General features: G+C 39.8%; 2 protein-coding genes across 3 annotated transcripts; one reads left to right on the forward strand and one right to left on the reverse strand.

The window, feature by feature from the left end:
* The first annotated feature begins 96 nt into the window (after nucleotides 1-96).
* Nucleotides 97-7,145, forward strand: si:ch73-344o19.1 (uncharacterized). Its single transcript, XM_020650697.3, has 5 exons — nucleotides 97-545; nucleotides 1,744-2,013; nucleotides 3,933-4,244; nucleotides 4,366-4,526; nucleotides 5,826-7,145. The coding sequence occupies exons 1-5, from the start codon at nucleotides 236-238 to the stop codon at nucleotides 5,868-5,870; spliced, it is 1,098 nt and encodes a 365-aa protein (XP_020506353.1). The 5' UTR covers nucleotides 97-235; the 3' UTR covers nucleotides 5,871-7,145.
* Nucleotides 7,146-7,354: 209 nt separating this feature from the next.
* Nucleotides 7,355-9,609, reverse strand: mgst3a (microsomal glutathione S-transferase 3a). 2 transcript variants are annotated; one of them, XM_020651117.3, is made up of 6 exons: nucleotides 9,449-9,609; nucleotides 8,902-9,028; nucleotides 8,630-8,703; nucleotides 8,444-8,501; nucleotides 8,150-8,222; nucleotides 7,355-8,048 (listed from the first exon to the last, which is right to left on the reverse strand). In XM_020651117.3, the coding sequence occupies exons 2-6, from the start codon at nucleotides 9,016-9,018 to the stop codon at nucleotides 7,909-7,911; spliced, it is 462 nt and encodes a 153-aa protein (XP_020506773.1). In that variant the 5' UTR covers nucleotides 9,019-9,028; nucleotides 9,449-9,609; the 3' UTR covers nucleotides 7,355-7,908. The 2 variants fall into 2 exon arrangements, with proteins under 2 accessions (XP_020506773.1, XP_020506782.1); XM_020651126.3 differs by having other exon boundaries at nucleotides 9,454-9,602.
* Nucleotides 9,610-14,284: the final 4,675 nt, after the last annotated feature.

Genomic DNA, 14,284 nt, shown 5'->3' on the forward strand with positions numbered 1-14,284 from the left:
TTATACACAAAGGAAACTTGCTAACAGCTTGTCTGTGTGTTTTTAATGCCACAGCGCCGCACAACAGGCGCTTCTGACGCAGACGGCTGCGCTTCTGACGCAGTGACGTCTGATTGGAGCAGCGGAGCAACAGCAACTGCAAACTGATGCATGTGGGAGGAAAATATAGAGAGATTGGTGAATGTGACAGGAGTTAACACAGAGCACGAGAGTGAAACATTTCGGGGTTTTTTTTATGGCAAGAAAAGTGACGCGTTTTACTCTGCGCGTGAGTCTAAAATTCGCCGCCTGCTTGCCGCGCGGCCCCACCCCTGCTCCTCTTCTGCCCGACTCCCTCCGGATATTTTTAGCGCTGATGATGTGCCCTGTCAAATCACGTAACGGAAACAGCCTCGGAGCTGAAAAGCAGAGCTGCCGCGTAGAGAAAGCGTTGGGTCCTTTTTTCTTTGTGATCTGCAGAGAAAAAGCCGCGGATGAGATGAAATTTGAAAATACTTTTGTGTTTTGCGTCTTGGTAATCCTTACCGGCTCATCGCAGACGAGAGGTAAGGTGTCTCCCTGGTGTGTGAGTGTGTGAAAGTGTGTGTGTGTGTGTGTGTGTGTGTGTGTGTGTGTGTGTGTGTGTGTGTGTGTGTGTGTGTGTGTGTGTGTATCTCTGATCAGACTTGACATCCTGCTGACGTTGGACTCGATAGCCCATGATGATCTCGTGGATTGATCTTACAGAAGGATGCTACAGAGCTTGCAGGCTGCTGTTCACTTTTTTAAAAATGAACTCAAGATAATTAAGATAGAACTGTATTTCATAAACTGTGGCCTAAATGTGATGTTTGTTTACACATCCAATGTAGGTTTTTGACCACCAGGGTCGAGGAAATGTATTTCAACTAGAATGTTCTTGATCAGTTAAGACTTGCAATTGCTCATAAATATGATTTATCTTGTTTCATACATGCAAACAGCAACAAAATCATGCATGCATGCAAGACATTCTTCTTTTTTTTACGATGCATTGTCTCAGTGGATTAAGAATACATTCTGGTTTCATCTTCTCCAGAAGGGTTTGTCTATTGCATGACTTAATGATAAGTAACTATATAACTTTGAGTTTTGAATCATAAAGACACATTTTTCCTCCTAAATGCACCTTTTATTATATTAGGCTATACCTAATACTGCAATAATCAAACCAAGTCACTTTTAATCATCATTTGTCTCTTTAACTTTCACTGCACATGATGTCTTCATTTTCATTTTTCACTCCTTAATATTCCCCTGGTATATACCTCTTATTTTATTAATATTTATCTGAACTATTCTGTTTTGATTTTGACTTTTTTGTACTATACCTACTTGCTACTGAGTCTTTGTGTTGCTGCAAACCCTGAATTTCCCCTCTGGGGATCATAAAGAATTATCGTATCTCATCCTGATCATGTTTTAACATCTCAGGAATTCCTCGGGATTGGCCCGCTATGATTGCAAAATAAACATGTTTTTGGTTTTTGAACTGCTTAGACTTGTTACTGCTTTCCATGTTTGACCCAGTTTAGTTATTCAGTCAGGGCCTTTGTAGTACCATTCTCTTTTAAACATTTGTTTCTGTAGAGTACCCAAACTTTATGAAAGTGAAGTAGAAAATGTTTGCAGAGGCTTGTAAACTCACCATGCTCACACAGCTGCTATTTCAGAATGATGATTTTTCGATTGATTATACGTTATAATTCATCTTTGATTTCACAGGTCAGAGCAGTGCTGCCATGCCTCCTGAAACCTCGATTTCTCCTGACCCGACAGAGGATCCAAATCATGAGGTCCCACAGTGGACACACATTCCTGCAGACCAGGAAGAAACCTCAACTCAAACCACCATTACAAAAACAGAAGTCCATTTAGAGACTGTAAAAAGTACAGCGTTTCAAACATCAACTGCGGGCTATACCTTGGCTACATCTCAACACACAGAAGTACCTGTCTCCATGACTGCTCACAACGCCACTTCTTCAGCTCCAGGTAATTCAGACAAACATGCATGCACTGTTTTCATTTAAACGCTGCTTCTTTTCAAGTTGAAGCCTTGGAAACATAGGAATTATGGTGATCATTTCACTTGTTTTTCTAAAATTGTGCATCTATAATTTTCAAGTCCAGTCTGTTTACTTCGTCCAGATTCTTAAAATAAAATCCCCCACAAACTGAACGCTGTTTAAAACGACAGACATCCTCACTCCATTGCCAGCAGTATTCCAGGAACACAGCCACAACCTAGACCCCCACATGACTGGACTGAGACGGAGAGTGTGTGCTGTAACCTCATTAAAGAGATTCCCTTTTACAGATCAGATAAATATAACCCCTCTGTTGACGCCATGTTGGCTCTTTGCGCGGATTATTAATAAGCAACAAACGTAATGCTTTTATACAACACACTTTGGTTACCTTTTTTTTTTTAGCTTCATCCATCACATGTCTATGTTGAATAGTGTGTGTATATATATACATTATAGTATGTATTATAGTGAGTATTATATTACTTATGTTTGACTTGTGACCCCATAGAAGAACGTGAGTCTTTCCAACAACACCCAGCATCAGTGTAATATTACGATGAGGCTACTTAGCCCGCAGGAGCACTAAATACAGCCTTTCTCCCTCACACGTCATGTAAACAGTAGAGGCGCTTGTAATTTTACAGCTTCCAAAGTTCCTTGAACACACCCCCATCCCCAACCCCCTCCCCAACTGTCAGCATGAGCTATCCAACACGATGTAAACAGACACATGTGCTTTAAGTGGTGTGAGAGTATACTCATGATGAAAGACACAGATAAGGTGGGCTTTTCTTAATGCATGGGTAGTTGTAACAGAGAGATGAATAAAAAAAATCATCCAAATAACTAAACAGTGACTGACTTTGTATAAACATACAATACAATACAAATAACCTACTAAAAAAGAACTCTCAAACATTTTAATATATAGTGATCAACTGATTATTTTCTTTATTATAAGATTAATGTTTTGGGCTGTAAGCCGGCCTGTTCCCAGAAGTCATATTGTAATTTTCAGTCTTGTTGACCGAACAACACCAAGGTTAAAATAAATTCAGTGTACTGCAACAAACAAACAAAATGCTTATTACCAGCCTTATTTGCATCAAATAATTTAGATCTGAGAACTTAGAATACATTTGGCATACAAGATTTTTCTGCTGATACCTGTTGTGTACCAGAACAGACCCCTGCAAAATGTAGAGATACTCTGGAGGGAGCCTAGGGTAATGTCCACACAAACATTACTATGCTGTTGATTTGTAAAATCACAGATTATGTAAATAATAAGCAAAGAACATTGAGCTAGCTAATAAACAAGCTACAGTGACTGCAGACACAAGCATAGCCAAGAAGCAAAGTTTAGTAATGGAGCTGTCACCTTTCACTCAAAGCAATCCCTCCCTTAATTCAGCTGAACTGTAAACCTTCAATGTATAAACACCCGCTCCCCCCGCCCGTACAGTTGTTGTGAATAACTAGAGAGCTAGAAAGCAAAGAAATCAATACTCTTTGAGAGGACACAAACATGTTTACTTCTGCTGTAATTTTGAGCTTTGTAATTTGGGGTCTAACAGGGTTTGAACTGCTTTTAGAGCCCGCCTCAAGTGGCCACTAGAGGAACTGCAGTTTATGGCACTGCTGCTTACCTTGAGGGGTTTTTACTCAATGAAACTATGAACAGTTTAAACAGCAGGTGATTGTGCTGGATTTGTTTTGACAAAAAGCAAACAAACTGGTTTTTGACATTGTCAAGTATTTATGGATAGCAGATTTAATGTCAGGGGGAGGGATCTGTTTTTACGAGTTACCTCTGTTTGCTGTGTGTATGCTTTGTTTGCTTTGTACTGTACAACTCTGCCCTGATATCCCCTGTTTCAGCTCCTGCAGACAGCCTTTCATCCACACCGACTGTGGAGAGCTCCACCCCTACACAGCACATCTCCACCACTGAAGGCAGAGCCCTGCTGACCACAGAACCCCTCCCCAACTTTTCATCTCTGCCAGCCCACACGATGCATGGTACCAGCTCCACAGCCCACACCTCCACCACGCAGCAGCAGTCTGAGTCACTGACCACATCCTCCACAAAGCCAACAACCACAGGGCTCCCTCTGACCTCAGCCCCGGGCCGGGTTCCTGCAGGGCCGACGCACCAGGAGGTTCCATCTGAACTAAATGTTGGAGATGAAGGTAAGGTGGTGGACAGGGGGTAGAGAGTGTTGTTTAAGGACACCCTGCTTTGGTTTTATTTTCTCATTCTGGCCTAAAAGTGTGTTAATAATCAATTTTTCTTGTTTGTGTGTTATTATAGACCATAAGAGCCCCCGCTCAAGCTCCCCTCTGGACCCTCTGCTAGCTGGTCTGCTCTCAGTGTTTATTATCACCACTGCCATCGTCTTCGTCGTCCTCTTCCTCAAGTTCCGCCAGCGAACAAACCACCCAGAGTTCCATCGGCTGCAGGATCTACCCATGGTGAGATACTTTTCTGTTCCTACAACACAGTAATGCTATTGAAGAACAAGTCCTGATTTTGTTTACGTTTTGCTGAGGGTTATATTCTCCAACTTACCCTGGAGAACAGTTGTATCATTTCTGATGTGTGTAGGATTGACCGGTTTTGATATTTTCACCAGTCCTATGAACCAAAGATCCTTTTGACTGTTCTGATGTACCCAATCTTTTTTTAAAGGCACTTCTACATTTCTGCATCTTAAATTCACAGTGTCTGCATTGGGGCCAACATCTTACATAATGCTCAGACTGGAAAGTCTAAATAATGTTATTAAGCCTTAATGCTGCGTTTCATATTCTCAAATTATATAACATCAGGGAATTCATTCACTTTTCATTTCACAGAAAACTGAAAAGACTGTAGGTAAACCCAGAAAGACATTGGACTCCATGCCAGATGAAAACAATATACGGTACCTGATAACCCATTAGGCTTTGATAAGTTACTAAAGGTAACATTAGCATTCAACTCCTTTCTAGCTAACTTTGCCTTTATCTGGCTAACATTAGTATTAGCTAGGAATCAATGCCTTTTCTTTGCCTTAATCCAACTGTAAACTAGCTAACATTACTGTTAGCTAAGAATTTACCCCTTTTCTTTAATACCGTGTTACACTATTAACACTATTATTTGTTAGCCAGTTAGAAGTTGAATGCTATTGTTGTAACAAGTAGCGTATGCGTTATCAGATTCTTGCTGTACCTGGCTATGTCTTTCCAAAAAGCGGAGAAGCGTTTGCAAACCTGGAAACCATCTAAATGTGATGAATTGCAACCCTACATGTTCGATTTTCCCTCCCGGCCATGTTTGAAAATCATCTATGAATGTGTGACTTTTTTAAAAGTTTGAACCATAAACACTCCAAGTTCATAGGGTGACATTTTCATCAGTTGGTGTTTAAAATCAATCAATGTCAAGATGCCCAGTACCCCGGCTAATGAAGCACACAACCTGTCTAACAGTAACTATTAAATATGGCGGATCATTTACAAGTACACAAATAAAAGGAAAACTGTTAGGCCTGTTCCTCCATTCCTCTCTACAAACACCCTTGAAATCTAGTGTGCTCATGATAACTTAAACATACATTTGCATGAGTTGTTGTGATGAACACTTCAGAGAATCACATGGAAAAACACAAAACCAGGGTTCAAGACCAACTGAGTATATACACATTCACCTTGTGACATTTCTTCCTCACCTGTGCAAAGTCCTTTTTAAAGACTGTTTGTATTTTGTGTTTTCATCATCTTCTCCAGGATGATTTGATGGAGGACACACCTCTCTCCAGGTATAGCTACTGATCCAATGAATCCATTCAGTCACTTCTACCACTCAGCGAGCAGAAGAGAAGAAGAGACGCCAGAGGAGCCAGTGTTGGTCTAAGGAAAGCCTTTGCCTAAATGCAACCATGTTTTGAGTATTTTTGGTCAGAGATAGTAATGTGCCTTTCTGGTTACATGAATCATAACATCTTTTAAAAAGAGAGGATTCTGCTGTACGTTTTGCCACATTCCCTTTAAACTTCCACAGATCTTCAGTCTGGTGGAAAGCATGTTGGTTTCTTTCTTTCCGGAGGGCGGTTAAATAGTACCTCTGCACCTCAGTCTGACTCCTCATGTATGCACAGCACTTTAATGTGGCATGAATGGTCACATCGCCCCCTGGGGGACTTCTTAGGTAGTGTGGATCAAGGCAGCATGAAGTCCTCTGATGTATTTAATACACAACCTCAGGTTATCAAGAAAGATATAAGTGTGGATATCAGAGACGGAGTGAGGATATTCTTTTAAGATGGAAAGATGCCAACATGCCTAAAACAAGTATTGATTATAAATGAAGATCCCTTTGGTGACCAAATAGTGAAAAGCACTTTCAAATCCATTTCGCCCGGTTGCTCATGTTGTCTTCATATTGAGGCCTTGCTGTAGAAAATCAGCAGAAGCAAGACATCTTTTAATTCCCAAGCCATAAACAAACCAGCTCTCCAGCAGCCAATCATGCAAGTATATGAACCAGATTACATTTGGAAAGCATTGATCTTTGCAGCCTTCTAGTTAGATTTATTAATTTAACCATAACAGTTTTTTTTTTAATGCTACTCTATGAAACTTAATTTGGCTTTTTGCTTTTTGATGATGAATTCACCAATCCACACTGAGACAAGACCTTGCTTCACTTAACAAAACAATTTGCAGGAGTACATTCTGAAGTTTCATTCAAATATTACGGTTGAATGTGTTGTAAAATTCATATTTATGAAGAATGTATTTGTTTTGTACAAAAGCTTTTACTGAAAACAATGAAAGGAGGTACAAGGAGTTGTCCAGTTCAGACTGTCATTAGATTTATGTGTATTAGCTGGAGTATTATTCAAATGTACTTGAACAAAGCTGACTTATCAGCGTTTTTAGTGTGTGGTCTCAGTAACAGTGATGTATGATAATATGTCATTGAAATGTGGACCTGCAAGAACTTCTTCTGGATTGTTTGATAATAAAAGTTAAACCACGGGACTGCAAGCCTCATGTTGCAGATGCAGAGGCAGTGGGACCTTGTTAGAGCAAAGCTAAACTGTGTTTAAAGGATTTTGCTGTGTCATTGTACTAAGTGCTTTTTCTGTAGGTCTTCTTTAACTGACAGCTCTGCAGAGATATCAAACACCTGCCTCCACAAGTACAGTGGACTTTGGTCGATTAATCAGATTTAAAAAAGGAAAGCCACTCCTTACACACACACACGCACCAGATCTAAGACTACACATTCACACGAAAAAAAGAGCACACAATTATTTATAATCAATGACTGATATTTATTGTCATCAGTAAGACAAGTCAAAAACTTTCTTTTCAGTATGACTAACATAATCTAAAAACTACAGAAAGACAATCATGAGCGGATTTGACATGTTTTGTACTTGATGTAAGTAACTATTGTTTTCAGGTTTTCATTGATCTACAAAATCTGATGTTTTCAGTCAAGCATATACAAACAAAATGTCCAATGCTCTAAGCTTCATTACCTCTGAAATATCCCTTTTTATTACAGAATCTCCATTTGTTTATTGCAAAAATACATGAGCATATTCTATAAACTTGAAATTAGGGACAAACTGACAGATCTTGCAGTCAGTGGGAGAGCCTGAAAACACATTCATAATGAGGCATTTGACTCCCAGCAGAACCAGTCAGGTCACTAGAGAGCATTAGCCTCACCTGACTTTCAATGTCAAATCGGTCAAAGGTTAGCACACATGATGAAAGGAATATGGGTTATAGAAGTGGCTTTGACTATAAGGCGAATGACTAATTGGGCCCCACTGTTAAGAGTTGGTCCTCAGCATTAAACATTAACCTGACGGAAGGGGCCTCGCATCCGTGGTCCCGTCCAGCCGAGAAGCTGGCGGCCGAAGTTGAACGTGGACAGCATCAGGCCGAGCATGGCGAAGTTCCCAAATGATCCACGCATCCTTTTTTTAGGATCTGATTAAGAATAATGGTAACAATAAAGACTTATTTACACCCTGCTGTATGTTACCAAAGAAGAAAATGACTTTGAACTTTTGTCAACATGGTCTACTTACCTCCTGTAGAGTACCCATGTGCGTACACCTCTCTGCTTACAATCCACACAACTCCAAGTCCAGTGGCAGCCCGCTGTGACAGCCACACACACACGCACACGCACACACACAATCAAAGGAAACGAAATGAGATATGCCAAGGTTTTTTTTTTTAAATAGTATATTAACTTATTCCAGAATCCCATCAAATCACTTAAAAAACTGATTCAAAGTGTGAACTTCAATGACTTTGCATGTAACGCCTTATTGTGGACAAGGTGCTACAGTGGTATGACGGTGCAAAAATCTACTTACAGGACAATTCATTCCAGCAAAAGCAAGGCAGAAGAGAAAGGCGGGGTAGATCTCCAGACTGGTGGGACGTGAAAGGATTAGGTTGACTTTCACCACTTCATTCATTACTTGCTTGAGTCATAAAAGTGTGGCGCAATGACAGACAAAGTTAAAGTTGTATTGCTGATATTAAAAAGTTAGACTTACGTGTTTTGGTGAGCACGCTGGATGCAGTTGAAAACATTCCCATTTTCTGGGTCGTCACTGTACATCTGAGGATACTGCAAGGCAAGGCAAGTATGTTTGTAGAGTAAATCTTAAGAGCTGAAGAGTAAGCTACAAAATATGTGCCCAGCCCCAGTTTGAATCCAAGTCAACAAACTGCACACTTAGCCTACTGGGTTCATAGAATGAATGGAAGCAGGTTCCTAACAGTGTAAATGAGAAAGCAAGGGCTTTAGATATTGAACAATACTCACAGGCACGTTGTACTTCTTGCGGGCTTTTCCAACTTTAATGGCCAGATGTGTCACCATCACCATGCTGGCAACACCAGTCAACACCACATATCCATACTCCTTGGAAAGCACAACCATCCTGACGACTCTGACAGAGAAATAAACACAGCCAATATTAAATGACCCGATTAAAGATGCATAGATTTTTTTATTCATTTTTAAATAAATAACTTTTACATTTTGTTTTTCACCTAGCTTTTTTCCCCTTCATTTTAGTAATAGGTCAGAATATGGAAAAAGTACAAACACTTGCAAAACATTACAAACATTGCAGCTTTTCAAGAATTTGAATACACATCATTCTGGGGCTTGTGGGCTTTCTTGACTTCTGTTACAGCGAATGACTTACAAATCTGTCAACGAGAAGATAAAACCAAAAGCAGGCAGCAAGGACGACTTGAAAACGAAAGGTCAGATAAGGACTCAAACGTCGCCATTAATGTTTGAATAACAACTTTGAGAGGAAACGCGACATATTGACAGACACCACAAGAATTAAAGCGTTTACCTTACAGGTGAAGCTGAAGCACGACGCAGATAGCTTGAAAGCTCAGGTAAAGATAGGTAGACGAGCAGACGCTCTGAAGTTTCCTACATGAATGCGTCGGTTTGCGTGAGGCTTACGTAACACAGAGAGGGCGTGACACCGGCAGAGCAGACTTTCCGTGTTTTAGAGAATCATTTCCTCGACAGATTTAATATCTAATGAGTGCTAAGTGTCACCTAAACATCCGGTTTCACTTCTCGGTATAGTTGCATTTGTGTTACAAAGCAACATTTCACCGATGGAGAATTAGTTCCACTTTTGGGACATGCGCAGAGACCGCGGGTAGGCTGCTTTGATATACACTCGTTGCCAGGGCAACCAGCTGAACTAGTGGACTCAGAAAGACCAACAGGAAGTGCTATATTTAAGGCTACTGGGACAACACAGTGGGGCGAATACAGCTAACACATTTATGTAGCCTACACTAATTATCTTTGCTTGTTACGTGTTTCCAATGTAATTGGTATATTAGTTATAAAGTTATACATATTGTTTTTATAATTCATACAAGCACATATAGCCTATATATGTAGCCCTACACCCCTCTTCTCCGCCCCCCCTTATTTATTTTTTTTACTCCATTTTATTCAACTACATTTCTGTTTTGCTGCTCTGGTAGAATCACTTAACAAAGTTTCTTGTTAAAATAAGGTGCCTTTACAAATGTCCATAAGCCATAGGCTATCCCTGAATAGAATAGATATAAAGAATAAAAATATGAGTTACAAAAAGCTGCATCTTCACCACCACCTATTGAACTGATTAATGCAACAGTAACAGTCTAATAATACAGTGATACATAATAGAAGCAACACTTAAGGGGTGGTGCTGTTCTGAAGCAGATTTTCCTTTCAAAACACCCAGGAGAAACGTCTTGATTAATCTCAGTACAATGTGATTGCATATATTGGTGGTCACCTCCTCTTCTCTAGTTTAATCTGTAACCTGAGTAAGATTTATCACTACATTAATTGATGCATAAATCAATATGGTTAATTATTATCAGTAAATTGCAGCTATAAAGTGACAGGTCCAAGAGTCCAAAAATACAACAAACAGCATTAGATATGACAAATTGATATGTTCAACAATGCGAAGAAACACTGCTTTTGTATGAGAAATGACTTGTAAGGAGAACCACAGGTGCACGTTTACAACATATCATACTGCAGTCTTGTTGAGTAAGTGAGTTCATAATCTCATAGCCTCTATTCTGGAAAACTGAGAGGGAAGGAAGCTAAAAAATGATTGGACCGCACTGTTGAGGTGACCTGACAGGCCAGACTTCTCTGTGTCACGTATCAGGTTAATTTGAGGTATGCAAACCCTATTGCTATGGACACAGGGTCAAAACCACAAGAGCTGCTGACGTGGGACTACAGTCATAATCATTATTAAATACTTAATATAATATTACGTTTCATTATATTTAAACAGTAGTGCTGTTGAACTAAATATCACCACTATGGCTTTGATTCATTAGTGAGTGGCCCTCAGACAAGTGCTGAAGATAATCACAGCGTGCTGATTTAAAGTACAACAGCCAGACCTCTTGTGTGATATCGCTTTTAACAACAGTTGTACAAACTCCAGAAACACTTGTAGTATGGAGATCAACTTTATTAACAAATTAAACAGGCTCCACCCATGGCCATGAACACCACGAGCTAAAACAGAACAAAGCAGCTAACTGGGCAGGTTTTTAATCTGAACTCTTGCTACTTTGTTTGTGTCTACAGGTTACTGCTAAATGTTACACTTCATTGTGTACATTAAGCTGTTTGTTTCCATTTCCATTCATCATTTCCATTCATCTTTGGTGCCCTGTCAGATTAAGAGGTACAATAAATCAATACAGAAAAAATACCATTTGTGTATAGTTCAATGTTTTCAGAACATATCCAGCTGAATTAGGCAGTTAGTTAAACATCTGAGTCCTGTACCAGCACTTGTGGAATGCCTCTTGTCCAATCACATTACTTTTTTATTACTTTATTTTATAGCATTATGATGCCCATTTACTTTCCATTTCATTACATGTTGCTATAGTGTAGCCTACTTTGTCTTTGTTTGACCTTAAGCATGCCAATACTTGTTGGAATTACATTCAACCACATGTCAGAGGTTGTTGTAACCAAAACAGGTTTTATGAATGCAGATTGTCAGTAGAGATAAATATGGGAGGTGAGCCCTCACATCTTCAGTAAAACGTGACTGACAACTTGCTCTAAACCAGGGGATTGCAAAAACAAATACCTTTGTGTTTGACTTTTGCAATTTACAGTCAGACAAGACAGTAGGATGTATGTGGTAGCTGTCAAGTCATCTTTGTTGTTTAATTATATTAGTATTTTTAATTTTAAGATATATTCTTTGACCCCATAACACACACTTTTACTATCTTGATGCCCCTTAGGATATTTTTTTAGAGCTATAACTTTATTAGAACATTTTTTTCCTCCAGAATTTGAAATAGAAGGGTGTTGAGTTTGAAAATGTTTGACTAAGCATGAGTTATGAATGAGCCACTGCTCTGTTAGAGGTTAAATAATAATACTTATTAGTGTTTTGTAAATAATGTAGATGAGTTGAATGAGCCTGAGCAATGTTCACATGTCATAACTATCAAGCTGCAAACCATGCATGAGAAAATAAAAATCGTAGTTTCAGAACAGCTGCTCACTGTGTAAAACACTTCCATGTATGGTCACTAGATGTCCTCATAAAGTCACTAAATGTCTCCATCGGGAAACAGTGGTGTAGTTTAGTTCAGTCCACAGGATGGCAAAGCATTGTTATGAATGTGTAAAGGCCTCCTGCTCTAATTTGACACCTCCAAAAACAAACAAAATAACAGACTAAACCTCCCTTGTGTGTATGTTCTCAAGAGAAGAGGAGTGAGTGTGTTCAGGGTGCAGTTGGTTGTTGACCATTGTTGACTCGGGGTGGTTTCTGTCGGCCTCACATCTGTCCTCCTCCTCCTCCTCCATCATGTTGAGTCTGATTCAGCACTTTAACACCTACACACAGAACCAGGAATAGACTTAGGAGTCATAGTGAGACTGGAGGGAAGAGGAAAACAACTGCTGCATGCCGGAGACCACCTTGTCCCATCTCATCTCGTCTGGCTGTATACCAGTGTATGGTTTTAACTGGAGGGGGGCTTGGTTGCTTTGCTTTTGGCTGATTTGACTATGTCAGTCAATATTGTACACGCCTCATTGCACGTAGAGGTCTGAGGGGTGTAGCTGACATGGATCTTCAATCTAAACACATTGTTATCATTGCCCTACTCTCTTGTTTCATATCATGTTCACATCCAGTATGATTCCCAGGTGTCAGGTTAGTTCCATCTACACACACCCACACATGCACGCGCGCACTCACAAACACTCACACTCACTCACACACACACACACACACACCCACACACCCACACACACACACACACCTGAGGCTAGCAGCAAGTATGCAATACACATACAAGTCCAAAATAGATATTTTGGTGAACTTGTGTTGGTTAAAGGGAAAAGGTGCCGTGACACTGGGATCTTTTTAAGGTGCACCTCTGTTTATTCAGAGAAAAAAACAGAGAAAAACAGAACTTCCATGCTGGTTCTATTGCCTGTTTCAGCGTGAGCATAAATAGTCATTTAAATGTAGCTTTAAGCTAGATTCAAACATTTAAACATAAAATCTAAATATTGACAGGTCAAACAGACAGTTTAACATCGTGTGAATAAAAATATAGGCTAGACAAAAGGATTTCTAAGAATAAGACAAATTAAAAGTTGACCACCTCTCTCACAGGGGAATCCCACAAAAGGGCAACAGTGGCAAAATATGAAACATGGAATAAAAATTAACAGGTAGAGAAGTCAAGGCCCCAAGTTTATTTTACTGCCCTCCAGATGAAACAAAACAAATAGCCCAACCCAAATGCAAGTTAGCCTTACTAACCGTAACTTTAAGCGAGCAACAATCAGGGGACATATCATGAAAAGTCCACTTTTACAGTGTTTTTGGACATATATTTGGGTAACCTGGGTGTCTACCGACCCACAAAATGTGAAATAATTCCATCCAGTCCTTTGTTTGTGGACTGCATAAGTCTTATAACACAGAGAAACTTGCTCCATTTCTAATCTACTGTCCTTATGATGTCACAGTGGGATTCTGGTAAAAAAAAAAACAAAAAAAAACCCTCCCCTCCCCAGGTATCTCCACCAATGGACACCACCCCAAGCCTAGAGCAAAACTTTTGCGCAGGTCCACCGTTTTTATTCTTGCTAGCGGAGGAGTGATGTCTACCAGGAAAACTCAGGGGGGCTCAATGCATTTAAAGAGATACACACACCAAAACGGAGTGTTCTGAGAGAGCTGGTTTATAAAGGGTCACAAGCCTGCTTGGTTCATGTTATATTTTGAACAAAGCACAGCACAGATGTTTCATTTAGACCACAGGGGACTGTTTGAAAAGGTGGAAAAGGGGTATAGTATGTCCTCTTTAAACAACTGTTTCCCCCCCACCAAAATTCGGCAAGGTCGGACAGACATAACTATATTGTGGGGGATACAAAATATTCACAACGAATATGATTTAAATGGAATTCATTAGGATAATAAATAAGCCAAAAAGTTAAAAACATACCTCGCCTTTTAGTGGGAGTCTTACAAAGGGGCGGGGCTTACGCCTAACATAGAAGAATAGATTAAGGAGGCGCTTTGAACTGCAACAGTAGGCTACTTCCAGAGCTGCAAAGAGTCCTTAAAAACCAAAAAAAATAAATGAAAAGG

This window comes from Labrus bergylta, chromosome 4 (genome assembly GCF_963930695.1).
Source record: "Labrus bergylta chromosome 4, fLabBer1.1, whole genome shotgun sequence".
NCBI lineage: Eukaryota > Metazoa > Chordata > Actinopteri > Labriformes > Labridae > Labrus > Labrus bergylta.

Excerpts from the sequence above, each read along its gene's own strand:
- si:ch73-344o19.1 (XM_020650697.3), top strand. The coding sequence starts at position 236 with ATGGCAAGAAAAGTGACGCGTTTTACTCTGCGCGTGAGTCTAAAATTC. Across the intron at positions 2,014-3,932 it reads CGCCACTTCTTCAGCTCCAG|CTCCTGCAGACAGCCTTTCA; the intron begins GTAATTCAGACA and ends CCCCTGTTTCAG. Across the intron at positions 4,245-4,365 it reads ACTAAATGTTGGAGATGAAG|ACCATAAGAGCCCCCGCTCA; the intron begins GTAAGGTGGTGG and ends GTGTTATTATAG.
- mgst3a (XM_020651117.3), bottom strand. The coding sequence starts at position 9,018 with ATGGTTGTGCTTTCCAAGGAGTATGGATATGTGGTGTTGACTGGTGTT. Across the intron at positions 8,704-8,901 it reads GCAAGAAGTACAACGTGCCT|TATCCTCAGATGTACAGTGA; the intron begins GTGAGTATTGTT and ends CTTGCCTTGCAG. Across the intron at positions 8,502-8,629 it reads CAGCGTGCTCACCAAAACAC|TCTGGAGATCTACCCCGCCT; the intron begins GTAAGTCTAACT and ends ACGTCCCACCAG.